The sequence below is a fragment of the Aotus nancymaae genome, unplaced genomic scaffold, assembly GCF_030222135.1.
Source record: "Aotus nancymaae isolate 86718 unplaced genomic scaffold, 86718_ANA_hifiasm-v0.15.2.pri h1tg000089l, whole genome shotgun sequence".
In the NCBI taxonomy this organism is placed as follows: Eukaryota; Metazoa; Chordata; class Mammalia; order Primates; family Aotidae; genus Aotus; species Aotus nancymaae.
In genome coordinates, this window is record NW_026988504.1 from 2161641 (window position 1) to 2188087 (window position 26447).

At 61.8% G+C, this 26447-nt stretch overlaps 1 protein-coding gene across 6 annotated transcripts in view; it reads right to left on the bottom strand.

The window, feature by feature from the left end:
- Window positions 1-975: 975 nt before the first annotated feature.
- Window positions 976-26447, bottom strand: part of BAIAP2 (BAR/IMD domain containing adaptor protein 2) — a 77706-nt gene continuing 52234 nt past the window's right edge. Inside the window, exons 7-15 of one of the 6 annotated variants that reach the window (XM_064369561.1) lie at window positions 18610-18762; window positions 15321-15542; window positions 14961-15162; window positions 14330-14531; window positions 12384-12452; window positions 11691-11853; window positions 10136-10170; window positions 7736-7781; window positions 976-1432 (exon numbers count right to left, since the gene is read on the bottom strand). In XM_064369561.1, the coding sequence (XP_064225631.1) occupies window positions 7754-7781; window positions 10136-10170; window positions 11691-11853; window positions 12384-12452; window positions 14330-14531; window positions 14961-15162; window positions 15321-15542; window positions 18610-18762 (1074 nt within the window). In that variant the 3' untranslated portion in view covers window positions 976-1432; window positions 7736-7753. Of the gene's footprint in view, window positions 1433-7735; window positions 7782-9381; window positions 9688-10135; window positions 10171-11690; window positions 11854-12383; window positions 12453-14329; window positions 14535-14960; window positions 15163-15320; window positions 15543-18609; window positions 18763-26447 lie in introns of those variants that run through there. The other 5 variants (XM_064369560.1, XM_064369556.1, XM_064369557.1 and 2 more) reach the window with 5 other exon arrangements.

The following is a 26447-nucleotide window of genomic DNA, read 5'->3' on the forward strand; positions in this document are numbered from 1 at the left end:
CTGTGCCATGGCTGGGGAAGGAACCCGCCCCTCCCCTCACCGTCCTGGGCAGCCCTAGTGGAGGGGACGGTGTTCTGGCACTACCATGCCCAGGCACTGGGGCTGCAGACTCTGCGGGTCTCCCTTGCTGCCTGCAGAACTGGCCTGGTAGGGGCAGGCAGAGAGAGGGGAGCCAGAAGCCTCTCGGGACGGTCTCCTCCCTGCCCTTCGATGTCTGTCCCTGGGCCCAGAGTGGAAGTCGGAGGCAGGCGAGTAGCACAGCTGGGCCCCTGCGCCCTCCACCCGCCAGCTCTTAAGTGCTGTCCCAGCCTGCCGACCCCGAAGCTTCCTGTCCGAGGGATGAGTGGCTGCAGGCAGGTTGGGGGCGCCAGAGCCCTTTTTCAGAGGGTCTGTGAGGAGCAAGCTCTGCTTGAGACCGCTCCCCAGGTAAGAGTTATTGTCACCAGCGCAGCTCACCACATTGTATTATTTCACCTGACAGTGTCAAAGAGCGCAGATCTGATAATGAAGTTTTAAAATCCCTAATTCCAACAGAGCTCCCCAGTGGCTGCAGGAGTCCTGGTGCAGAGTCTGGGAGTGAGCAAGCCCCTACCTGACAGGAAGCACCTGGCCGGTGACCCAGCATAGCACCTGACAGGCAGACAGACACCCCGCCTTTGGCCACAGGAGAGCACTGGGAAGCCCTGGCAGCCAGGCTCTGGATGGGAAGTCAGGCAGGGAGGAGACTGGGGCCTGCCCAGAGGCAGAAGGGGCCCGGGGAGGCCCCCCAACACTGTCGGTGGGAGTGAGAGACCCAGGAGAGCCCCACTGAGGGGTATGGGGAGGGACCAGGCCCCACCCTCCAGGCGCGGCTGCCGGGCCTGCAGGGAGTTACGTGCTTATGGGACGTTCATCTTCCAGCCACAGGGTGCGGGCTCTCCCTCCCGGTGCTCCCAGCCTCCTGGCCCTTGGGCGGACAGATCACACCTGGTCCAGGAGGGGCAGCCCGTTTATTAAGCACAGGAAGCAGCATGGCAGCCAGGATCCCCGCCCCCAGCCACCAGCTGGCCGAACAGCCTCCCTAGACCCAGGGGCAGCCCAGGGCTCCAGGGCCATGTGACCAGAGGTGTGTACCCTCACAAGGCAGCCCCTCGGTCCTGGGCAGCGCAGCCAATGGGTCTCGGCCTCTCAAGGGGCCTGTGCCCCACTCGGCCTGGCCCTGCCCAGAACAGCTGGGACCCAGCCCAGACCAGGCTCAAGTAGGGCAGGCCAGGCAGCAGGGGCTGGGTGCTCCCTAAACAGGCACGCACAGTGACGACAGAACAGGCTACATGGGAGGGTGGGGGGAAGGCCGCCGGATGGGCAGCGCTGCAGACGTGGCCATCAGCTGAGGAGGGGGGCAGACCTGTCATTGGTCACCGTCGGCTTCAGCTGGACGTGGGCGAAGGGATTCCTGAGAGAAGAGAAAAAAGTGGTTTTAATTTCGGGAAGGAGTCATGGGTGAATTGTGCCACCCGGGCTGCCCAATGCCCCAGGGATCCCCATGCTGGACCCCTATGGGCCAGTCTCAGGGCACAGAACTCTCATAGACAACAGAAGCTGCTTTGGCGTACAGGCAGAGCCAGGCGCTATCTGCAAGGCTGCCTCACCCCGAGCTCCAACACCCTCTGCTCACCCTACGTGCCCTAGATGAGGCAGGGTGCCCCCACCCCGATCCATCACCCTCCCAGCAGCATGGGTGGGCAGGGCAGCTGCACCCTCCCAGTAAGGGAAGGATATCACCACTGAGGCTGGAGACTCAAGACAGCCCCAAACCGGGCGCACATCAGTTTGGTGGCCCCCCTGCCAGGCCAGGCCCACACCCAGAGACACAGCTTGACAGAGCGCCCAGCCCTGGCATGGGGGCATGCAGAGGAAGGCAGGTCAGGCTTGTGTCACCTGCAGGGCTGCAGATGGACACCTGTGGCCCCTGCAGAGCAGCTGGCCAGCCCCAGGCCTGCTCATGGCTCGCTCACTCAGTCACCTGTACCCCGGGGGTGCTGCACCCTCCTCTACATCCCCAGGGCCACAGCTGATGCACAGATAGGACTCAAGACAAGAAATTGAAATGGAACAAGATGAGCACGGATGACGGGGCTCCTGGGCCCTTCTCTTTGGAGTCCCTACCCCCCAGGCAGGGACAGCACAGGCAGGATGGGGGTGTCAGGCAGCTCCCAGGGCGACAGCACAGATGGCACATGGACATGAAGGTGCAGCAGGCACGGGACTGTGCTCTGGCAAAGCTGCGTTCAGACTCTTGAGCCGTTACCTGGAGCGGAGTCACCTCTGGCACAGCTGCATCCACAGGAGCCCGGGCAGCCGGGAGCAACCCCGGGGCGTGCAGGCAGGGCTCTGTCTGGCTGCCCAGGAAGACGCACAGGGCGGGGGCGGATACCTAAGCTTTCCTGAGGACTGTGTGTTTTCTAAGAACCTGAAACACTTCGGACTGTGAGTGAGTTTTTAATAAAAAGTATGCGGAAGAGACTGATGATGGGTCTGTGGAAGGCTCTGAGACTCCCAGATGGCATCTAAGGATTGGCACCCCACTGAAAGGCTCTTTTGATTTACTGTCAACGAGCTGGAGCCTCAGGCTATGCTGGGTCCCTGGCTTCCTTCAGCTTTGATCGGTGCAGCTTCTCGCCTTCAGGGGGCCTGGGTAGGGGCTGCCTGGGGCCTGATGGTGAGGACGCCACCTCCATTAGTGATGTCTGTCCATGCCCTGCCTCCCTGCCAGGTTAGACTCACTCCTAGGGAAGTGCTCTGTGGCCCGAGTCTCCACCCAGGCCCAGGGTCCGGAGGGAGCTCTGGCTGGGCATGGTGGCTCTTGCCTGGAATCCCAGCACTTTGGGAGGCCAAAGCAGGAGGAATCACTTGAGCCCTGGAGTTCAAGACCAGCCTGGGCACAAAGTAGGCCGCTCTCTGCAAAACTAAGAAATAAATAAAACACTAGCCAGGCGTGGGACAGTGGTGCACGCCTGTGGTCTCAGGTCCGTGAGGCAGAAGTGGGAGGGTCGCTTGAACCCAGGAGGTTGGGGCTGTAATAAGCTGTGGTGTTCCCACCACTGCACTCCAGCTTGGGTGACAGAGTGAGATCCTGTCATCTGTCTCAAAAAATAAAAAAAGAAACGGGGATTTCCAGAGAAGGGGAAATGCAGCTCACACAGACCAGAGCCAAGGCAGTGCGGCCAACTGGTTCTCACTCCTGTCCCGACTCACACCCCATTCTCATCAGAAAGTCGGCAGCAAAAGCACACGGGCAGGCGGAACCGCTGGGGAGCTGCAGGGTTAGGACGTTCTCCCACCGCTGCAGGCTGTTCTCTAACCTGCGCTTTTCTCTTGTGGTCTCCCAGAACACCGGGACCAGGCGGAGCATGCTGAACGGTCCACACTGGTGGCTGAGGACGCTGGGGCTGGGGCTGCAAATACTGTGTCCGGTCTCAGCCTGACCGGGGCAGGGGGGTCAGCGGAAAGGGCAGAGCACAGGCTAGAGCCTGCCAAGGCTGGCTGGGACAGCAGGCCCACATGGAGGGGCTGGGTGTCCCTGTTTCCCCAGCCCAGGCCGCCACCCCCAGCCGACTTGGAAAGAAAGACCCCTAAGAGGCTTGCGTGGAGCTCGGCTGTGCTGAGGGCGGGAGCCTAACTGAGCCAACAGGATGTGACAAAGTTCAGAGCCCAAGGCCACTGCAAGGTCACTGTGCGGAAGCCACAGACATTGGTCCCTGCCAGAGGACACGTGCCAGGCCCTACCTCCCGTAGGACATGGCCCTGGGCAACGAGTGCCTCGAACTACCCAGTGACACCACCAGCACCTCTCACCAAGTACCCAGTGACACCACCAGCACCTCTTACCCAGTACCCAGTGACACCACCAGCACCTGTCACCAAGTACACCTAGTGACACCACCAGCACCTCTCACCAACTACCCAGTGACAGCACAGCACCTCTCACCAACTACCCAGTGACAGCGCAGCACCTCTCACCAACTACCCAGTGACACCACCAGCACCTCTCACCAAGTACCCAGTGACACCACCAGCACCTCTCACCAAGTACCCAGTGACACCACCAGCACCGCTCACCCAGTACCCAGTGACAGCACCAGCACCTCTCACCAAGTACCCAGTGACAGCACCAGCACCTCTCACCCAGTACCCAGTGACAGCACCAGCACCTCTCACCCAGTACCCAGTGACACCACCAGCACCTCTCACCCAGTACCCAGTGACAGCACCAGCACCTCTCACCCAGTACCCAGTGACAGCACCAGCACCTCTCACCCAGTACCCAGTGACACCACCAGCACCTCACCAACTACCCAGTGACACCACCAGCACCTCTCACCCAGTACCCAGTGACAGCACCAGCACCTCTTACCCAGTACCCAGTGACACCACCAGCACCTCTCACCAAGTACACCTAGTGACACCACCAGCACCTCTCACCAACTACCCAGTGACAGCACAGCACCTCTCACCAATTACCCAGTGACAGCACAGCACCTCTCACCAAGGACCCAGTGACAGCACCAGCACCTCTCACCCAGTACCCAGTGACACCACCAGCACCTCTTACCAAGTACCCAGTGACACCACCAGCACCTCTCACCAAGTACCCAGTGACACCACCAGCACCTCTCACCCAGTACCCAGTGACAGCACCAGCACCTCTCACCCAGTACCCAGTGACACCACCAGCACCTCACCAACTACCCAGTGACACCACCAGCACCTCTCACCCAGTACCCAGTGACAGCACCAGCACCTCTTACCCAGTACCCAGTGACACCACCAGCACCTCTCACCAAGTACACCTAGTGACACCACCAGCACCTCTCACCAACTACCCAGTGACAGCACAGCACCTCTCACCAAGGACCCAGTGACAGCACAGCACCTCTCACCAACTACCCAGTGACAGCACAGCACCTCTCACCAAGTACCCAGTGACACCACCAGCACCTCTCACCAAGTACCCAGTGACAGCACCAGCACCTCTCACCAAGTACCCAGTGACAGCACCAGCACCTCTCACCAAGTACCCAGTGACACCACCAGCACCTCTCACCAAGTACCCAGTGACACCACCAGCACCTCACCAACTACCCAGTGACACCACCAGCACCTCTCACCAACTACCCAGTGACACCACCAGCACCTCTCACTACCCAGTGACAGCACCAGCACCTCACCAACTACCCAGTGACACCACCAGCACCTCTCACCAACTACCCAGTGACACCACCAGCACCTCTTGAGCTGGCAAAGGAAAGTCACCAGACACATCCAAGAACGGACGGCCCTGAGGAGGCCTGCGTTGCATTTGGGGAGCTGCGGGGTGGGCAGGGTGCTGGCCTCAGGATACAGAGGCTCTGGGCTCTTTCTCCTCACTGAGAGCCACCCATCAGAGCCTCCTAAGCAAGGCCGCAGGGGTGACCAGTGGCTTTTGTAATTTTTAAATTGTATTATTTTGGTGCTCTGTCCTCCAGGCTGGAGTGCAGTGGCGCAGTTATAGCTCACTGCAACCTCTACCTCTAGGCTCAAGCAATCCTCCCACCTCAGCCTCCCAAGAAGCTGGGACTACAGGGGCATGCCACCATGCCTGGCTAATTAAAATTTTTTTCCTGTTGAGACGGGGGTCTCCCTATGTTACCCAGGCTGATCTCAAACTCCTAGGCTCAAGAGATCCTCTCGCCTGCCTCAAAGTGCTGGGATTACAGGCATGGGCCACTGTGCCCAGCCAACTGGCAGCTTTTACACAAGGCATGACCCAGGGCCACAAAACCAGCCGTGGCCAGGAGGGCTGGGCGTGGGCACGTCTGCCAGGAAGGAGCTGGTCAGGGGGTCTCTCACAGCTTGGAGTTTGAGGGGTTGGGACCCCCCCGCCAGCCCATGGGTGGCTCTTGGCATGTCTCAGGGATCCCATCCCCAGAGTCCAGCTCCCTGCGGGACAGCAGTTTCCCGCTGCAGCCCCGCAGAACCTAGGTGCGCTTTGGAATGTGGGCAGCTACCTAGGATCGTTTCCTGAACCAACGACTTGAACGTGAAACAGAAAGATGCCGAGAAGAAACGGAGCCATCACAAAGTGTGTTTTGACCAGTTAGGTGATGCCGGACCGGAAGTGGGCGGACAGCACCTGATCTGCCTCCTCCACATCAACTGTCCTCCGTGTCTTCAGAAGGTCGGCCCTTCTGGAATCCAGTCCAGCGTGAGTGCTTGGCCGTCCACTGACAAGGAGTGTGGACAGTGGCGAGGGGCACTCAGCCCTCCACTCTCATTCCAAGACCCCCTTCCCAGGGCCCAAAGCTGGGGCACGGCAGGGTGGCGACGGCTGAGGGAGTCCCTTGACCAACCGCAAGTGGCTTTCGACACCCCCAACCCCAGCTGAGTTGTCAGACCAGGCTGATGGCGTGGCCAGGAGACACCCCTAGCGCTGGGGAGCAGTGCTGGGCTGAGATGAGCACCACCGCCCTACTGGCACTGCTACCTGGGTCTCTGCCCTCCACCGAGGGATGTGGTCCCTGACAGAGGCTGTGCCAGCCTCACCTCCGAGCCTTCACCCCTCCCAAGCCTCACCAGGCAAGGGCAGCACAGCCCCCTCAGCTCAGAGGGACCTGGGGCAGTAGGGGGTCTCGGAAGGGAGGAAGATGGAAGAGGAAGGCAAGGTGGCAGCCAGGACCAGCCCAGTGCATCTCCATCCAGTCCCCAAGCTTCAGGAGCAGTTTTCTGCAAACCTCCAGAACTCGTCCTGAATCTCAACCACAGAAAGGCAGCGACACCAGACAGGGTCCCTGATCTGCCTGTAGCCTGGCTGCCCATGGGTCGCAATGCCTGCTGTGACCACAGGGTGACTTGGGGACTGCCATCCTTTGTGAAGGATGGGGACACTGGCTCTGCAGAGCCACCCTCCCAGCAGCTTGGGGACAGGAGAGTGGTGGGAAGCAGGACCTGCCCAGACACAGGTGCTGGGGATTGGAAGGTGTGGGCAAGAGCCCCCCCTGAGGGCAGAGGGCCTGCTCCTGCACAGCCTGGCACATCCCAAGTATACACTGGAAACCAGGGAAGTGGCCCCCTCAACCCTGGAGGAAACGGGCTCAGACCCTGACTCCAGAGTCCCACCGGAAGTGGAGCCATAGAGGCCCAGCACCCTGGAGTGAGCATCAGCTCCAACCTGGACCCAGCGGCCTCCACGTCTGCAGAGCCAGACAGGATGCAGCCAGTGTCTTGGGACCACGCTGTGGGGCTTGGGGGACAGAAGAAGCATGTCCCAGCGGCCATGGAGCTCCCCCAGGCTGTCCCCAGGACCTCAACCACAGTCCCAAAGGCATACACCCAGAGGAGCCCAAGCCAGCACTGCGGGTCAGGCGGGAAAGGCCCGGCCTGCAGCTGCTTCCCAGAGTCACCCTTTGACTGTAACTGAAGCGCCCGGGAGAGGACCAGATAGAGGGTCAGGGCCAGAGCCACACCCAACAGGCGGGGAGCCCCAGGCACAGCCAGCCAGAGCCCACAAGCTTCCAGGATGAGGGGAAGGAGACCATGAACCCAAGGAGGGAACCTGGGAGAGAAGACCCGACACCCAGAGCAAGAGGCAGACTCAGCGGACCCCCAGCCCCACCAGGCAGCTGGGCCTTCCCCACCCAGGCTGCGTGGCTGAGGCCAGAGGGCCCGTGTAGAGCCGCTGGAGAGGCCACTGACCGCACGAGAACGTCAGGCAACTTACTAACTCTAGTCAGGCGGCTCAGAATCTGGCCACTTCCACATCAGCGCTGCAAGGAAACACAAGGCTCGGTTGGAGGCGGCATGGGGTCTGAGGACTCGGCGCAGAGGAGGGGGCCACGGGCGAGCTGCCCGGAGGAGACCTAGGACCCCGGAGCATGCGGAGCCAGCACACGGCCGGGGCTCCGGCTCTCCCAGACGGACGGCGCCTGCGGAGCCTGCCTTGCACATGGGCCTGGAGGGAGCCAGGAGCCTGCCTCAGTCACGGGAAGCCCGCACTCTCCCCGGGGGCGACAGGCCCCCCAGAACCCTGTCAGAGTGAGCGACCGTCACCAGGCTGGCACTGTTTGCAAGCCCAGGTTATTCTAGCAGGTGACTGAGTGCCGAGAAAGTACCTGGCAGAAACGGGCACGAGGCGGGGCCCCCATGGCCCAGACGCACGCCGGGTACCGGAAAGAGGTCCATACCCAACTCGTGCAATAAATAAAACTTTTATTCCAACAAGTAACTGCAGTACAGGGCACAATTCCGATTTTAAAAAAAGGAAAGGAAACAGGAAAAAATATGTTGAGCACTTTACATCTTCATACAAGTGTTGCTGTTTTGTGTCTACATTCATCCATTGAGCATGGAGTCCCCTGGATTTGAAATCTTTAGTGCAACGGGAGCGCCAGTGCGGAAGGGTCTCTACACAGGGCCCGGTCCGGCCATGTTTTCCTTAATGTCGTGCAGTCCGCGGCTTGAGCTGCTCCCACACAAACACTACCAGCCACGTCCCAGTCCACGGGGAGCTGTTCGGGAGGCTTTTGCTAAACCACGTCAGATAAAGGAGCGTCTCAGCTTCCCGGGGCTCCCACCGGCAGGCAGGCGGGGCCGGGCTGTGCCTGCGCCCACTCCCCAGAGTTCAGTGTGTGAAGAGACAATACCAGTAGCCACTGAGTCCACTGTGTTTGTTTCCAAAGTCACCAAGACACACAAAAAGACGAGAGCGTTTAGGAAGAACCAGGCAGGGACTGCCTGCTTCTCCCAGGTGGGAGGCCTGGGTGTGGCGTGCCCAGAGCTGCCCTCCCCTGGCCAGGCCCAGGCTGCACACCCTGCCCCAGGGCAGCCAGGTAGCCCGGGGCAGCCTCAATGCCCTCACAAGGCTGGTCAAAGGAATGTGGGGGTGGGGTGGTCTCTGGAGGTCTTTGGAATGTCCATGTGCAGCCGGGCAGCGCCCGTCCCAGACCTCGCTCCTGCCGGTGCCCAACAGGAGGCAAGGCCACCCTGCCTCTCTGCTCTATGTACACCTGGCCCTTGGCGTCCGGAGGGAGAAGCCCTCGGGTGCCTGGGCCCGGCCTCCCTCACAGGAGTAGCCGGTTTCCTCAGGAGGCCCCCTGAGCTTGGCACAAGCCCCCTTTCTCTGTGCAGCCCTTGACGGGGGCCAGGGCAGCCAGGGACCCCAACACCTTCCCCGTCCGGACAGAGGCCAGCGCGCCAGGGAGTCAGATGCGAGATAGCGGTGCGCACACCGGAGTCCATGCAGATCGGGTTTTGTTTTTCAGGAAAAAAAGTCCTTTTTCCTGTTTTTCATCTTTTTTTTTTTTTTTTTAAATATTTTTCTTTTACTTCAAACTTTAGACCTGGCTCACGGCGAGTCTGAGAAAAGCAGTGAGTGCCACAGACACTGCAGGGTGGGTCCTGCCTGGCAGTTTCTGCTCGAAAGGCTGGGACACATGGGGAGGGGCGCGTGAACACGGGGTGGATGGAGCAGCACCATGGACCCTGGGGGATCACAGAGTCTGGGGTCACCAACAAAAAGGCAGGGGGCAGGTGGGAAAGAAAACCCAAGAACAAACCAGCGAGAGCTGAGGAGGAAAACGGACGGAGACTAGGGGGGAGGCGCGGAAGCTCTTCAGAGCAGCGGCTGCCCGGGGTCAGCGTCCTCACACTGTGGACACCAGCGTGCCGCTGCCACTGCGAACAAAACACAGGACGGCTGCCCAGCTTCACACTGCTGCGGGCCACCGGCGGCGCATCCGCCCACACCCAGCAATGCCCCTTCCGGTAGCTCCTTCGGGGAAGGCCCAGGACAAGGGTGGAGCACAGGCCGTGGGTAGAGGAGGCTGCAGCCCCAGCCATCAATGGCGGCCTCGGCCACCTTCCCCAACCCTGCCCTTGCCTGACACAGATGGATGGGGCTGGCCCGATGCCAGGAAAGAGGAGCAGGGCCCAGGGGGCTTCCCGTGCCACTCGGAGAGAGCAGGAAGCCCTGGCGGGCGTCCCCGGCTCTGGCAGGGGTGAAGGGCCAGGCTGGGCCCTAAAGGAAGAAGAGTTGACCCCAGGTCCTAAGAGAGGGACCTGCACTGACCCAGCCTCTTGCAGACCCACCATGGTCCCAAAGACAGGTCTGAAAGCCCCTTACCTGCTCATGGACCGTGCTCCGTAGTCTTCCAGACCCTGGGGGCAAAGATGGAAACAGGTCAGGCCAGGTGACAGGGCTGCGGTCACCCCCCTCCAGTGTCTGTACACACCCGCAGTGATCCCTCCCGCGCAGGGTTCAAACCCTGTTCCCTTGGAAGGCTCCCCATCTCCTGACCCAGCACTCAAGGGCCTGCTTGGAGACCTGATCCCTGTGGTGAAGTGATGACTGCCCAAATTAATGGGGATGCCTCCTCCAGCCAGTGGCCAACTCAGACTGTGTGCATGTGGCACACTCCAAAGCACACACAGGACCGGCCCCCCGAGACCCTCTGCCTGCCCCCAGGGAGCTGAGTCCCCTCAGGGCACCTGCAGCACCTCACCCATGCCTGGGCGGGCCCCTGGGCCGGGGGACCCAGGCCCAGATCCCAGCTGCAGTTTCCTGGAAATTTGTCATGTGTACTGTCCCGGACCCTGGGAGGGTGACACTGCCGAGAAGGAGAGCCCAGGTGTGAGGCTGGGGCTGGCTATGACCTTTAGCTGCCAACATGGGCTGGCTCAGGGCCTAGGGCAGGTGCAGACCCCGCCGTGGCTCTCCCAGCACAGAGACCAGCTTGTGGCATCCACAGCCCAGAGCCTGGCCCTCTCCAGCTCGCCTCCTGCAGCCTCAGCTCAGGCTGTCAACCTGGGGGCCCCTCACTTGTAGGTCAATGGCTGAGCGGTCACCCAGGCTGCCCATATCTTGGAAAACTGGGTTTTCTTCTCTCTGCCCACTGCCTGAGGCCCAGCCCTGTAGCCTGGCTCCGGGAGCAAAGCTGCTACCCCAGCTAACATTCCACACTGAACCTCTGGCTGAGGAGCCCCAGGCCAATAGGGGTCTCCACCCCTTCAACCCCAGGAGCCTCCCTGGATGGGGTGGACTGGACCCAGCAAGCTGCGAAGCACCCTCACACCCCACCCCAGCCTAGATATCACAATTGCCACGATCCGCAGCTTCCTGGGACCCATGCCAGGGCCAAGGACCCAGGCCCTGATCCTACACTTCTGGCCTGCTAGCACCAGATAGCCCAAATTCAGGGTCACACTGACTGGAAGGGCCCTGCCACGTGCCAGGGCTGAGTGGCAAGTGCTCCATCCATGGCTGTGACTGAGGGAGCCCCGAGGCTCTCAGGAAGGGACCCTGGAAGCCAGGCCTTCCCTGACCCCCCTGGCTCTCCCAAGAGGTGGCAGCGTCCAGGCCCACCCCTAAGCCAGCCACTTCCCAGCCCAGACGTTGCCCCCGTGGGCACAGCAGAGTTGTCCGTGGCTGGCTGAGGGCACCATGAGTGACGGGGCCAACCCCAGCCTGAGCGTGCCCACAGAGGAAGCCTGCTGGGGCAAGGCGGGCGGCCTGTGGTCCAAGCAGGGGTGTGCACACACATCCCAAATCACAGAGTCTTCATGCCAGAGCTGCCCAAAGAGACCCAGACCCCCAGGCACCTGGCCTGTCAGCGGAGGCCCCAATGCAGGACTACAGGCTGAGCCCACTGTTCCACCTGCGGGCCCTCCCGCTTGCTGACCTGGGAGAAGGCGGGCACGGCCACGCTGTAGGGCCTCTGCTTGAAGCCGCTGGCCGTCTGTGCAGGGAAGGCCCGGGAGGTGGCGCCGTAGTCGGGGGGTGGGATGGCCAAGTCGTCCTTGTCTAGGAGGTTGCCCGTGCTGCTGCTCTTCCCTTGCTGCAAACTGCAGGGACAGAGACTCAGAGGCGGCCCAGCAGGCCGGGCCTCCCACACCCCACACCCTGTTCCTGGATGGCCCACCCTCACCTATCCCACACCACATGCGGGTAGGCTGATCTCAGGCCAAGGCCAAAGCCCTGGGGACAATGGGCCGGGCCAGTCTGGCCTCCCTCCCTCCTCCTGGTCATGAAGCTGAGCCAGGAGGATTCTAGAGGGGCTGGGCTGCCACGGCAATCCCCGACCCTCCCAGCAGCCCCACCCCCCACCAGCTTTCAGCTGTGATTCTCTGAAGGCTAGGAGAACCTGGAGGACCTGGGACAGCCAGGTCCCCGCACGCCTGGTGCCCAGGAGCGGTCCTTACAGCACCTGCCGCCTGCACTGGTGTCCCCAGGGCTCAGGCCCTGCCGCACAGGGCACCTCTGTGCCTCCACCCACAAGGAGCCGGAAGCCCAGCCCAGCTCTCTGAGCCCAGGGGCCTGGTCATCCCCTCTCCAGAGCTAGGGACCTTGCCCTCCCATCAGGCCCAGCGCTCACCTCATGTGCAGCCTGTCGCTGCCGTCGCTGTCCAGGACCCGGGTGTAGGAGAAGGGAAACCAGCCCCGCCTGGAAGAGAGGCCCCAGGTAAGAGCCACGCTCAGCCCGGAGACCCCCAGGTAAGGCAATGGCTCCCCATCCCCCACGACCACCATCCCCCGTCAACCACCATCCAAGCCCAGGTCCCTCTAGCTCCCCGGCATGGCTGCACCACTGTCTCTGGAGGAACAGATGCCAGAGCTCCAGAAAGACCAAGACCCCAGCCCACTTCCACTGTGTGCTTGGCCTCAAGGGGAAGGCAGCCTGGGCTGGCCCCACCCTGATGGGAGCTGCCGGCCCCACCAGACCCAACTGCAAGGCCCCAGGGCGCAGGCAGAGCCATCACTCCTGCTTCGCAGCCCCAGCACCATGATAAGCCACGGATAGAAGCAAGACCGGAATGGCCACTGGGAGAGGTGGAGCAGCCTCCTGGGAGACCCCGCCCTCAGGCCCCTCCCCAGGCCTCCTAGGAGACCCCCGCCCTCAGCCTCCTCCCCAGGCCTCCTGGGAGACCTCCTGCCCTCAGCATCCCCCAGGAGGCACAGGAAGGCACAAATGTCAGGCCCTTTTCCCATCTTACCAAGAGATACACCCACACAAACACAGCCCTGAGAAGGGAGCCCAACCCAGGCAGCCCCCAGGTCCAGTGAGGGCGGCACCCTGGCCCAGCCTCTCTGCAACAACATTCACGTAAACTGGGGAGATGCAGCCCCCATCTGACTCCATGAGGTGACTTCTAGAACTCCAAACTGTAGAGCCCATCAGGTGTGTGAAAGAGTTGAAGATCGAAAAAAGGCTTTGGTCTCAGGATGGCCAAGCCCTGCTCTGCATCTGTGAACTGCGGGAAACTCATGCCCCACCCACAGGGCTTCGGCCAGATGTGCCGAGTGTGTACACGTGTTAGGTATGCCACGTTCTGCGCCAAACTGAGTGGCAGAGGAAGGCGATGGAGCAAGGTCACCAGACTCTGTGGTGGGAGACCTCTGGCGTGGGGGGAGACCCCTCCTGTTGGGGAGACCCCTGCCGGGAGGTGGTGCAGTAAAGAACCCTGCCAGGGGGAGGACGCCTGCTGGTGGGAATACCTGAGGTCATGCTTGCTCTTGCTGCCCACGTTTTCTAAGGTGAGAACCTGTGACCTGCACAGTCAGTCTGAATACAGTGAGGTCCCAGTGCATTTGAGCACCGCCACCCCGCACACTTGCTGCGGGCAGCGGCCCCTGGATACAGCGAGGCCCCAGCGCATCTGAGTGCCACCCCGCACGCTTGCTGCAGGCAGCGGCCCCTGGACCCGCCCCTAGCGCATGTGAGCCGCCACCCTGCACGCTTGCTGCAGGCAGCGGCCCCTGGACCCGCCCCTAGCGCATGTGAGCCACCACCCTGCACGCTTGCTGCAGGCAGTGGCCCCTGGACCCGCTCCCAGCGCAGCTGAGCCGCCACCCCCGCACGCTTGCTGCAGGCAGCAGCCCCTGGATACAGCGAGGCCCCAGTGCATCTGAGCCCCACCCCACATGCTTGCTGCAGGCAGCAGCCCCTGGACCCGCCCCCAGTGCAGCTGAGCTGCCACCCCGCACGCTTGCTGCAGGCAGCAGCCCCTGGATACAGTGAGGCCCCAGTACATCTGAGCCCCACCCCACATGCTTGCTGCAGGCAGCAGCCCCTGGACCCGCCCCCAGTGCAGCTGAGCCGCCACCCCGCACGCTTGCTGCAGGCAGCAGCCCCTGGATACAGCGAGGCCCCAGTGCATCTGAGCCCCACCCCACATGCTTGCTGCAGGCAGCAGCTCCTGGAACCTGCTCCCAACGCATCTGAGTGCCACCCCGCAGGCTTGCTGCAGGCAGCGGCCCCTGAACCTGCCTCCTGCTTGCTGCAGGCAGCAGCCCCTGGACCTGGCCCCAGCAGACACTCACATCTTGGTCTTCTCACTCTCTCCGTAGTGCCAGCCATCGCGGGCCTCAGGCACCAGCAGGGTAATGAGGTCACCCTCCTTGAAGCTCAGCAGGGTGCTGTTGTCCCCAGCAGCGTGGGAGAAGATGGCCTTCACCCGCATGCGGCCGTTGCGCTCCAGGCCGGCTGCCATGGAGCTCGAGCGAGGCAGAGTCTTGTTCTCGGCTGCTGGGACAAGGCACATGTAAGGGGACTCTGCCCCACCCACCCCCCCCTTGCTGGCAGCAGAGCCCAGGGAGCCTAGTGGAGGTGCCAACAGCGCAGCTGCCTGTGCACCAATGAGCGCGAGGCATTCCTGGGACGGCTAAGCTCTCCGGAACAGCAGCTACCTGCTCCCACATGGCTGCTGCCTGCAGGAGCCTGATAACACTGTACCCCACTCATGTCCCCACCAAGCACCAGAGGCTTGACAGCAGGGAGCTGAGTGCTGCACAGGCACACATGTACCACACACATGTAGGCACGCACACACACAGTCACACTCTTGTGAGCCTCAGGGTCTCCCAGGCCCCTAACTCCGGGGTGTGGCATGACTATAGGGCCTGGAGAGGTGTGCCCAAGGACCCCAGCCCAACCCCCCAGCGGAGCCCTTACTGGTGGCATAGCTGTTTTTTGGGGTCACGCTCTTGCGCACGGGGAGTGTGTTGGAGTAGGAGTCGCTCAGCTTGCTCTGAGACTGCGGAGGAGATAGGGATTTGGGCTGGGCAGCCTTGCGGTCAGCCCAGGGGCTATAGTCCTCGCCATCCGGGCCCGCCACGCCATTCATGATGGGTGCGTTCTCCTGGGCAGACATCCGCTGCAGGGAAGGAGTGGAGCAGGCTGTTACTGAAGCCCACCCTGGGCAAGGCGGGGGCAAGAGAACCCTCCAGCCCCTCAAGCAGGGGCCCTTGGCCTCTGAACCCTGGCCGCCCTCCCACCCACACCCGTGACGCTTTCTGGAGGCCACAGACTCACCCCCACAAACGGTGCCAGCTCAGGCGGTACCGGCAGGGGCTTGGCCCCCGGAATGGGGTCGGAGATGACCAGGTTGGACTTGGAGGCCGACAGGGCACTGGGGAGGGTGGCGCCGTTGCTGGCCACCTGCTGCATCAGCTGCACAGCGCGCTCCGGGATCTTGCTGGGGTCGGCACAGGCCTGTTGCCACAGCGGCAGCTTCTGCGCCAGCAGCTCCTTGCCCTGAAGTGGAGAAAGCCAGAAGGGAGGGGTCAGGACAGCTCAGGGCCAGGCACCCTCTGGGGCTGCTCTCAGTGGGATAGGCCACCCGTGAGCCCCCTGACCCCAACGCACAGAAGCAGCTGCTGGAAAAGGGCCCAAGAGGCAACCAGAAGCCGTACAGTTGGGGGACCTCCAGGGATGAGATCAAACCCAGGCCCAATCCCCGTGGGGCCCATCAGGGCCTGGAGGAAGGAGAAATGGACAGGGGCACACAAGGTCAAACCCTGGTGGGCAAACCCCAATGTGCCAGGAAGGTGTCCCAGGTGGCCAGGAGCTTGCTGCCCAGTGAGGGTCAGGCCAGGCTGCTGAGGGCAGGAAGTCGGCCCCGTCAGATGCACTGAGGCTCACTGCTCCATCCACCGCCTGTGTGCCCAGGAGCCCACTCTCCCTCAGCCACACTCTGCAGCCTGCTGGACACAGCAGACTGGCTGAGCACAGTGAGGATGAAGAATAAGGAAGCCACAGGCGTGGTGAAAGGTTCTGGGACTGGGGACCACCCACACCTGAGTCCTGGGTGTGAATCAATAGCCCCTGACCCTCCTTGTCATTTGGCCTCAACAGACTGCAGGGCCTGGATCCTCAGGACCTCAGACCCCAAAGCCCAGGGCCAAAATTGCTATGTCTCTGGCACCTCTGGGGGCCTCTCCAACTTTCACGGCTCCCCTCACTCATCCTCGTTCCCTTCTACAGTGGCTGGGCACCCAGGTGGGGGACCACAGAAGGCTCTGGACAGCAGCTCTTTTAGACCAGGGGTCTACAAACCACAGCCTGAGGACTTGCCTCCTGTTTTGTAAACAAAGTTTTACTGGAACACAGCTACGCGTCTATTTGTGAATCATTCATTCATGGCTGTTTTCACACTGCAGTGACAGAGCTGGAGACCGCGTGACCCACAGAGCCAAAAGCATGAACTCTGGCCATTAAGAATATCTACCGAGCCCTGGCTTAGATCGGTGGTAGAGGAGTGAATCTTGGGGGGTGTGGAGAGGCCAGGAGGGACCAGCACCAGGGCAGATGGCCAGGGGACACCAACCTCACAGCAGTAGGGCCCCAACACAGTGGCCACGAGCCAGGGTCATCCCCTCCAGCCTGAGAGCCCCGTGGCTACGTTGGGGCAGGCCCGAACCCGAGCACCAGGGAGCTATCAGGAACTGCCCTGGGAGGAGGCCACCCTCACACCCTGACCCCTGCCCAGAGGCTTGTCCAAGTGGGTCTCTGGGACCCAGGGCTCTTCCACACATGCCCAGGAGCTCAGTTGCTGCCCCTGCATGGGCACGATCTGCATTCCCCTCCAGAGAGACAGTGGCACCTGCGGCCAGCAGCCCGGCCTCCCTGCCCTCCGTCCCTGTCGGCAGCACCCCGGCCACTGACAGCCCAGTATCACTCCCTGGCCCAGTCACGGGCCCAGGCCCCGCCAGAGGGCGCAGACGCCTGCCACTGTCCTGGGTCTAGTAGGTGGAAGGCCTGCGCTCCACAGCGCCCCCTGCCTAGCAGTTGGGGCAGCAAGGCTGCGAGGTTGCCTCCAGGGAACACGGGGTGCTGCCGCTATCCTCGCCTGCACCTGCCCACAGCGCCCAGCAGGCCCAGGCCGGCAGGAGGGGCCTCTCCAGGAAGGGAGGAGCAGCTGTCTCCTGGGTATCTCCAGGCCGTGGGGACCGGAGCGCTGATTCTGTATCACGTGATAACTGGGGGGAGAACAAGTGTCAAGGTGCAGCCTGTGAATCCCTGGGACCCCTTATTTTAGAAAGACATGACCACGGCCACCCTGGTGGGCTTGGCTACTGAACTATACCTTCTAAGCTCTTGGGATGTTCCAAAACGTTCCAGGGGACACATCTGATCCCACCCCAGCTCCTACCCATGGACTAGGGGTGAACAGGGACCTGCTGGCCCTGTCTGTTCCTGGTGGGGAATCTGGCCTCTGGGCCTTGCCCGCTCTGGAGGCTAAGTCAGCCTCCTAGGAAGGGTTCCCCTTGCTCGCACTGGGGCTCAGGACATCTGTTGAGGGAGCTGCGGCAGCCTCTCCCTGAGGAGCTTGCTCCTGGTTCAGCAGGGCTGGGCTTGGTCCTGAGACATGGCGGATCCCAGGGTGGGATTGACCAGGCTGGGGATGCCTATCGGGAAACACAGGGCCACAGGACTGTGCCAGGGGTAGGCAAGAGAGTCTACGGGCTCAAGGAGGGGCCCTCAGCAGACGAGGACAGAGGGGTGTCTCAGAGGTCACGAGGGAGCAGCATGTGGTCACCGAAGGCCCCACTTGGGACCCCAGTGGCTCAGGGGTGCAGGCAGAGGTGCTGGAGGCACAGGTCAGAGAGCCTGGGAGTCAGAGGAGGACCCTGTGACCAGGTATGTGTCCCAGAGAGGCCCCTCTGGAGCAGCGTGGGAGGGGTAGGGGTCGCCTGAGAGCCAGGCAGGGCCCCTGGCTGCCCAGGAAGCAAAGAGGTAGGGCAGGTTCGGGTTGGGTGACGAGTGGCGTGTCCATGTAGGACAGCCGAGCTGTGGCAGCTGCTGGACCTGGGGCCAGTGGCATGGTGGTCTTGGGTGGCTGGGGACCCAGGCTTAGGGCTGGGATTCCTCAGCACCTCAGGTGAGCAGAGCCATGAGCCCAGAGGCTGTACCCCAGGAATGTGGATTGAGAGGACACAGGAGGAGCAAGTAAAGACACAGAGGCCACCCACCAGTGCCCCACTGGGACTCCTACATCCAGCAGCAACAAGACCATCCCCAGCATGGCACTGGACTGTGCCTGGCCAGGACATGGCTATGACAGAAGAGTCAAGAACGTTCTTCTAGACGAGTGTTCTAGAAGGCCTTGAAAGCCCATCAGACCCGGTGGCAATTCTAATGTGAGTCTTCAAAATGCCTGCGCCCTGGTAACTCTCCTAGAACTCCATCCCCAAGAAAATCCGAAATAAACCAGAGTTCAAGCCCAGACACTGCCCTGGTGTGTTCCCGGGGCCGGGGCAGGGGCCTAGGTCATTTCTGCCAGTGAGGCCCAGTGCCATGGCGCAGCCCTGAGCCGCCTCACCTTGGAGTGGTAGGCCGCGGAGTTCTTGGCCACGGCGCACTGCTTCTCCACCAGGAAGCAGAAGCGCCTGCGCTCCTCGGTCAGCGCGGTCTTGTAGCCGTCGGACACGTAGTTCTCCAGCTCGCCCTGCTTGTTGCTGATGGCGTCAATGTACTGCAGAGGGAAGAGGACAAAGGCTCAGCCAGCGGTGGGGGGACGCCTGTCAGGCCCTGTTCCGGGCAGCCCCACGGACTCAAAGACACACCCCATTGTGCAGAGTAGAGGCAGGAAATGGAACAGTGTCTGCAGCCACTCAGGAGACGACCCAGGAGGCTTCAGCCTGATGACCGTGCCCCCCCAGGAGGCCTCAGCTGCCCCAGACCACTCTTGGTGAGCTGAGGGTCCTGCCTCCAGTGGGAGGCCCTGGCAGGGGGGCCGGCCTCACCACCTCAGGGCTCCTGTCGGGCGGCGGGGTCATGTGCACCACCTGTGGCCAAGGCACAGAAGCCTGGACGTGGATGCACACCAGCTCCACAGGCCCAGGACAGCTTCTTGGTCCGCCCGTCGCTGAAGCACCCTCACCTGTGCCTGTGCCTCCAGGGCACCTCCATCTCCACCAGCAGGAGAGGCAGGAAAAGCAGGACAGGCAGGACGCTGACCAAGGGCCCCAGGGAAGCCCTCTGCTGCAGAGGGGACCCGGGGCACACCTCATCTCCTCTCTCACCGGCTCCAGCTCTGAGTGAGGGGGAGCGGGGCGGTGAGACACCTGGCCAACTGTTTTCCAGAGGAGCGCTCACTGAGGGAGAACGTGAGAAGGAAGTTTGTGGGAGGATCAGACAAGAGGTCACTGAGCGGAAGCCAGAGGCCCAGAAAGCAAGACCCGCGTCCGAGGGGACGGCAAGGTCAGGCCATGCTTGTCAGAACAGGATGAGCCCATGTGAGGGGCCAGCACAGAGCTAGGAATGAGGAGTGGGCCTGACTGCTGCCCTCCTACCTCGGAGCTGCCCGAGTGCCCACCTGGATGTCCCATGGGACGGGGAGAATGTGTCTGGACAAACCCCCTCAGCCTTGGCAGATGTCCTGGGCACAGAAAAGACAGGTAGTCAAGCCAGACCCTACAATCAGGGGCAGCCAGCAGGCAGCCCTGACCCAGACCCGGCAGTCGGCCCCTCTGTAGCCCTTGCAACGGAGGCCCCAGCTCTGACGCTGGCAGCTGCCACATCCTGGCCACGCTGTGCTTCCTGGTGGGCACACAGTCCTCTCAGGAAGGGTTCTGGCCAAATCGACAGAGAAACCACTCCAGCCAAAATGGTTTCCCCAAAAGGAAAACTGAGTCTCAACCTGACAGAGCCTCCAGATCCAGCTACCAATTCTGAACACACCAGGACGGAGGGTAAAGAGCCAAGATCGCACCACTGCACTCCAGTCTAAGCAGCAAGAGCAAACTCCGTCTCAAAAAAAAAAAAAAAAAAAAAAAAACACAAACGTAGACTAGTAACCACAGGGACAGAAAGTGGGATGGAGGCGGCTGGGGCTGGGGGCCGGGAGCTGGTGTTTCATGGGAACAGAACTTCCGTTTGGGAAGATGGAAAGTTCTGAAGATGGAGGGTGGTGATGATCACACAACCATGTGAATGTGCTAATGCTGCTCAACCATGCACTTAAAAATGGTTACCATGTTCAATTTATCAGCCACGTGTACTTTATCACAGTTTAAAATACTCTTTAAAGAAATGGCTGAGCCCAGGCCTTTCCGCGTGGGCCGAGGGAGAAGCTGGAGGGGGGAGTCTGGGGGAAAGAGTGGGGAAGAGGCTGAGGGCACCCGCTGCCTCCCAGGCCCTGGACCATGCTCCCGCCCTGGGTGGAGGCGCCTCCCAGCCTGCCCATGGGTGCCGGGCTTGCTGTGTGACTCACAAGGCCAACAGGGCTGTGGGTGGGAGTGATGGTCCTGAACCCCAGGGCACTCTGCCGCTGTCCCTCCAGGAAGAGCATATGCCTACCCAACTGCTGCCAGCCACTCCATGACCCTAGCTGGCGGATTACGTGCCTGAGGTCTGGGGCAGTGCGTGCCACCACAGCACTGTGGCACAGCCGACACCTGGCACCCGGGGTTACCGATTCCAAAACCCTGGCCTGACACTGGGTGCTGGGGGGCGGGGCAGGGTCAACTGGGACCCTGGACATTGACGGTTCTCTGGTTTCGAAGGCTGGAAACTTTCTGTCCTGAAACCCTGATGAGGCTGTGGGTGGCCGCTGAGGGCGAGGGAAGAGCACCCCAGGCGTAGACCCTGTCCCCAGGGAGACACCCAGACCCCTCCTGGGCGGCCACAGGGTTCCAGCAGCTTCAGCATGGAGCCGGCTTCTCCTCCGCAGGAAGATCTTTTCAGCTCTCCTCTCCTGTGCCCACCCACCTTGGGCTGAGCCCCTACCGGCCTCAGGGAGACCCTCCATGGCATGGCTCAGACCCCCATCCACCAGGACCGCCATCAATGAGTAGCCAGTTCAAAATTGGCTCTTGAGAAGGCACAGCCTCCGCAAGGGGGCGGCCTCCCCCAACTGACTCAGCCTCGAGGCCACCCTGCCCACGGCTCTGACTCAGCGTGGGTCGGCGGCACCGGGCCAGGTGGGCGGTGATCAGAGCAGCCTGTTCCATCTGCCTAGCCTCCGCCACACCCCGCAAGCCTCAGCTACATGGTGAGGGCCAGCCTGGTGGGGCATGGGTCGGTCCCAGTGCTACCCCGGGGCTCTGGCTCTGCCTGCCGACCAGTGCAGTGTGAGCAGACCACGCTGTCCCCAAGGCCTTGGCCTGCCCAGCCACATCCCCCAACACGGAGCCCACCAGTGCCCTGCCCTTGCAGCCCACCTTGCCTTCCCTCACTAAAACCCACCCTCCCTCAAAACAGCTGACTTGCTACCTACCCCTAACAGGTTTTCACCCTCCAGAGGTGCTGTAGGGCCTGGCCACAGGGTCATCTAAATGGGACCTCAGATGGCGTTTGGGAAGCGAGAAGTTTGATCACAGGCGAAAAGCCCTTTAAGGCAGCCTTCAGCAGACTTCCCAGCAAGCTCTGCTCCACACTGAGGCTCCGCCGCCGCCCCCACCGCCTCCTCCTCCTCCTCCTCCCCTGCCGCCGCCTCCGCAGCTGGAGCATGAAGTACCTTTCCTCTAGTTACGCAACGTGCATCTACCAGGGCTTCCTGCGTCTGCTCCCAAGAACCTCCAGTGACCTCTGAAGCTCCTTCTCCAGAAGGGGCTGGAGTGGGCCAGCCAGATTTGGGGGTACCCTGAGGCCTGGGGAGGACACGGTGGCTGTGGCCAGGACACAAGCTGCAGCCATGGAGGAGGGTACAGGGCCTGCTGTGCTCCAGCCTCACCTGGCTGCTGGGCTCCTCTCCTGACCTTCAGGATCAAAGGGACTGGGTGGGGAAGGCATGCTCAGAAACAGGTGGGCTTGTGCCAGAGAGGCCTGGAGATAAACACCCACCCATGCCCCTGTGACATCACCCAGAGCAACACCCAGGCCTGGCCCGAGGCTGCCCACAGGGTCCTGCCCCGCTCCTCCCCCAGGGAACTGCCAGGGATGCTGCCTCCAAGCTTTGAATGGCCTGTGATGGGGTGCCTGCCTTGGTCCCGGACCTCATGTACAGGAGCGCACAGAGGAGCTGTGTGGCGCCCAGAACCCCTTAAGTGGGGCAGCCTCAGGAATGCATGCGAGGTTCCACGGGGAGACCCCCAACACACCCCATTATCAGGCTTCTGTGCCTTTCCTGGGGACTTTCCTAGTGGTGGCCAGCCCAGAGGGCATGGTGGGCAACTGTGCCCTGAGCCCAAGGCCAGAGAGCTGAGGCTCAGCGGGAGATCCACAAAAGAAACTGAGGCACTGAGAAAAGGCAGGCCCAGGGAGCTGCCCTCCACATGGGTTGCCGTCTAAACAGGACTCGGGGAAAGGGAAGGGGCTGCTTGGCGAGGTCACTCCAGGACAGCAGTATAAACTAGGCTGCAGGGCCCCCTGGGTCTCCTCACCCTGAGAACGGCACCTTCCAAACCCAGGCCCCTGGAGCCCATCCGGCTGCCCACCCTACAGGCAGTTTCTGGGTTTTTAGGCTACAGTACTTTCTCACGCTCGTGCTTGGTCCCTGGGGGAGAGTACTGCGAGGGGCACTGGCCTCATTAGCAGGGTCTGGCAGTCTCCCGGCCGGGGAGGGAGTGGTGTTTTATTTTTAAAGCTTCCATTTACTCAAAGGAGCCCCATAAATGACTGGGAGTGGCACACAGGTCACAACAGAACCCCAGGGGAAGTTGGGGGAGAGAAACTCCAACTGAGCAGTGCTCCGACGGGGCCCCCAAAATCCTGGGGACAGGGAGGAGCGATGGTCCCTGAGTTGCAAGACACAAAGGCCTGCCCCCAAGGGACGAGGGAGCTCACACCTACCGCCTCGGAGCCTGTGTCAGCACGTGACACATGGCTGCCACTCTGTCTAGGAATGGCAGCACCTCTCCTCACCTCCTTTTCCAGGACACTAACTCCTCACAGAGAGAGGCCACGACTGCAGGCTAGATCCTGGAAATCTAGGCCAAGGGGGAGCTTAATCCCACAGGGGCTGGTGCAGGGACAGGAAGGAGAGGAGGTGGCGGCCAGCGCTGCAGGGCCCGGCCACTCTGACCTGCTGTTGGACATGGATGCCCCATCTGAGCTGTGTGTTAAGTGCAGGGGACAGAGCTTGGCCTGGCCTGCACCTCCGGCCTGGCCTGCACCTCCGACCTGGCAGCCCACCATTTGCAATGGCCCTGAGGCTCCCCATGGGCGGGCAGTCCCAGTGACGGGCCCCCTCCAGTCCCCGCCTGCTGCTGAGCCACCGGCTGTGTGCTTAGCTGGGTGCCATGGCGACAGCGCTATGGAAACACCCAGCTGAAAGCATTTAAGACCCACAGAACGCTCCCACTGAGTCACCCTGGGCTGAACAGCCCCGTGATCAGAGAAGACAAAAGTGATCAGAACACATCTCTCCTCTGTGCAGCATGCGGTGACTCAGAGTGGGGGAGGGGCCTTCCAGAAAAAACCAAGGCGGCTTTGGTTTACCTCATCTGCTACCGCAGCCGCCGTTTCCCACGTCCCTCAAAAATCGCATGTAGCCCCCAGGTCCCCTGCAGTGTATGAATGAGAATGTAATTCTCAGCCTCCAGCTGTCACCATGGGCGGACAGGCCAGCTGTGGTGTGTGGGGTGAGAAGCAGGCGCCCCAAGGAGCACATGGTCACTGGCAAAACCCGCTGACTAGGCCTCTGGCTCTGATAGACGCAGCACCCAGGCAGAGGAGGGAGGGCAGCCGTGGCAGGGTTCAGGAGACGGGAGAACCCTTAAATTTCACACTGAACACACATGATCAGAGACCCAGGCTGGGCTGGGCAGAGGCGCGCCCTCTGGCCACGGCGGCAGGTAAGAGATGGTCATTCCACTCCCTGAGGAAGGCATGACCGGAATATTCTCAGGAGGGAGCGGTACCTCTTTGGCAGGATCAGGGATCCATGAGCCCCGGGGCCCCCATCTTCCTGGGAAAAGGGCCCCGAGCTTTCAGCAGATTGGCAAGGGGCACCCAGAAGCAACAGGTCCCAAGAGACTTGAAGCTTGCCCAGTGGTGTCGGAATGGACAGTCTGGTGAGCATGTGGCCGCAGGCACAAGAGAGAGTAGGGCGCTTCTGTCCACACCAGTGGGCGGGACACACTTCAGAGGCGAGAGGCCCACACACCAAGCTGTCCCCAAGAGCCAGCGAGACGAAGGCACAGTGGGGCTAAGATGCCCGAGGGGCCCCGCCCTGAGGCTCGGGGAAGCAGAGTACCCGACCCCCAGGACAGCGAGGGTCCCCGAGCCATCTGTGGACGCAGAAGCCCTGAGAGGGCTCTGTGGCTGCTCCATGGCTCCTGCTTTCCCACACTCCTGTTTTTTCTGGTGAGGACCCCTCAGTGATGTGACTCCAGAGAAAGCTGTCCACACGGCTGCCCTCACGGTGGGCTTGTCCACAGACGGCCTTCAGCTCTGAACTGTTTGTTAAAACTCAGACGGGCTTCACCCACCCTGCACGTGGCCAGACTCCACGCTGGCCAGCCCTGCTATTATCTTCTCTGAAGATCTGAACAAGGGTGCTCTGTCTCTGCTGTGTTAATTATATACCCTTTAAATAGCACACATCTCTCCCTTCTCTCAGACCCCCATCCGGGCTACAGGCCTAGCACACCCAGAGAGCAGGGGCAGCTGAAGGAGGATCCTGGGGGCAGCAATGCCCCCCACCGGCCCCCTGCATGACAGTCAGCAGAGTACACAGTGCCACTTCCCAGGACACCCAGGATGGTCCTGTGGGTGCTACGGAGCCCCCATGGTCTCTGGGAGGCAGCATCCCCAAGAACGTGGGGCCTGCGAGGGCTGTACCCGCCTCACCTGCCTCCTCCCCCATCATCTCAGAAAGGGAACCAGGGAAGATGACCCGGCAGAAACCCTGGCTCTCCTTGTAGCCCCAGGCATCACGGCCTAGAAAAGCCCCAGGAGGCTGTGGTGGGCGGGGCAGCTCTGCCCTCCTCTGTAGCAGGAGCCTCCAGAGCTGGCTGAGCAGGGTTGCCCAGGGCCAGGGGGTTCAGCCCATGCCCAGCGCAATTCTGAGCAGGGGCCTGGCCTGCCTGCCCCACACCACTCCCAGCCTGAGCACCAACAAGCTGTACCCAGTGAGCAGGGGCTCCCCTCCCCCACACTCGAGTCCTCATGCCCATGGCCCAGCCCAGTGAGTGGGTGGACCACTCCCCTCCCACCCTGGGTTCCAGATGCAGGATGGTGCACATGGACACACCTGCCCTCCCCCTCGTCCCCCTCCCTGTCCCAGAGGGGTGGGCACAGTCTGGGCTCTGCTCTGGGCCCCATCCTGGGCCCTGTGGAAATAGCCACAACCCTCTGTTCTGAGGAGGAGCTGGACCAGGCCTGTGACCACGCCCCACGGGCACACTAGTAAACCCACAGAGAAGGTGTCCTCTACCCCAGCGTGTCCACCATGCCCCGTGTGCTCTGGAGAACATCCCCTCCACTCAGATGGGCACGTCTGTCAGCACCTGGCCCAGCAAACGTGGCAGTGACCACACTCCCAGGAAGTGAAGGCACTGCTGGCCCGGCAGCCTCAGGCCATCAGGCGGTTCTCCAGGCCGCGCCCCTTACGTAAAGCTCTCCTGTCCTAGTTAACAAATGCCTCAAATGCTTCCTAACTCCGGCGCCCTGACCTATAACTAAAATTACTTCTTTTCTGGAAATCCCAAAACACCATCTCAATTACAAGCAGTTCTTAAACACAAGAGGCCCCGGCCCAGCCCCACTCGAGGGCACCCTGGCAGGCAGGCAGAGAAAGCCACTCTACCTGCCTTTCTGGGGCAGGGCCTGGCTGACCTCATGCCCACCCCTCTCTGCAGCCCCACCTCTGCCCCCTAGGGCCTGCTGTCCTGTGTCCTTGGTTCCGCTCAGGCCACACGATGAGCCTGCAGTGAGGGAGAGCAGTGAGCATCGGGGGCCTCGGCCTTGTGGGCACCCTGGAGCATGGCGCTGTTCCTCACACATGCCACAGGCCCAGCTTTGCTGCCTGGCAGCCTCATAGCTCCCAGGAGCCCGGCGCTCTGCACATGCAGCTCAGATGGGGTGCAGCTGGCACCAGGCTTCTGAGCTCACCGGGGACCCCAGCAATCACTCCGAGACACCCAGCTCTCAGGTGCTGAGGGAACCCATACCTGACAATGACACTGCACGTCGCACCCACGAAGACCAGAGTCAGGTGCCAGCCACCACCTCACCTTCATCAATGGCAGCCGATGTGGGGGACCCACAGAGCTC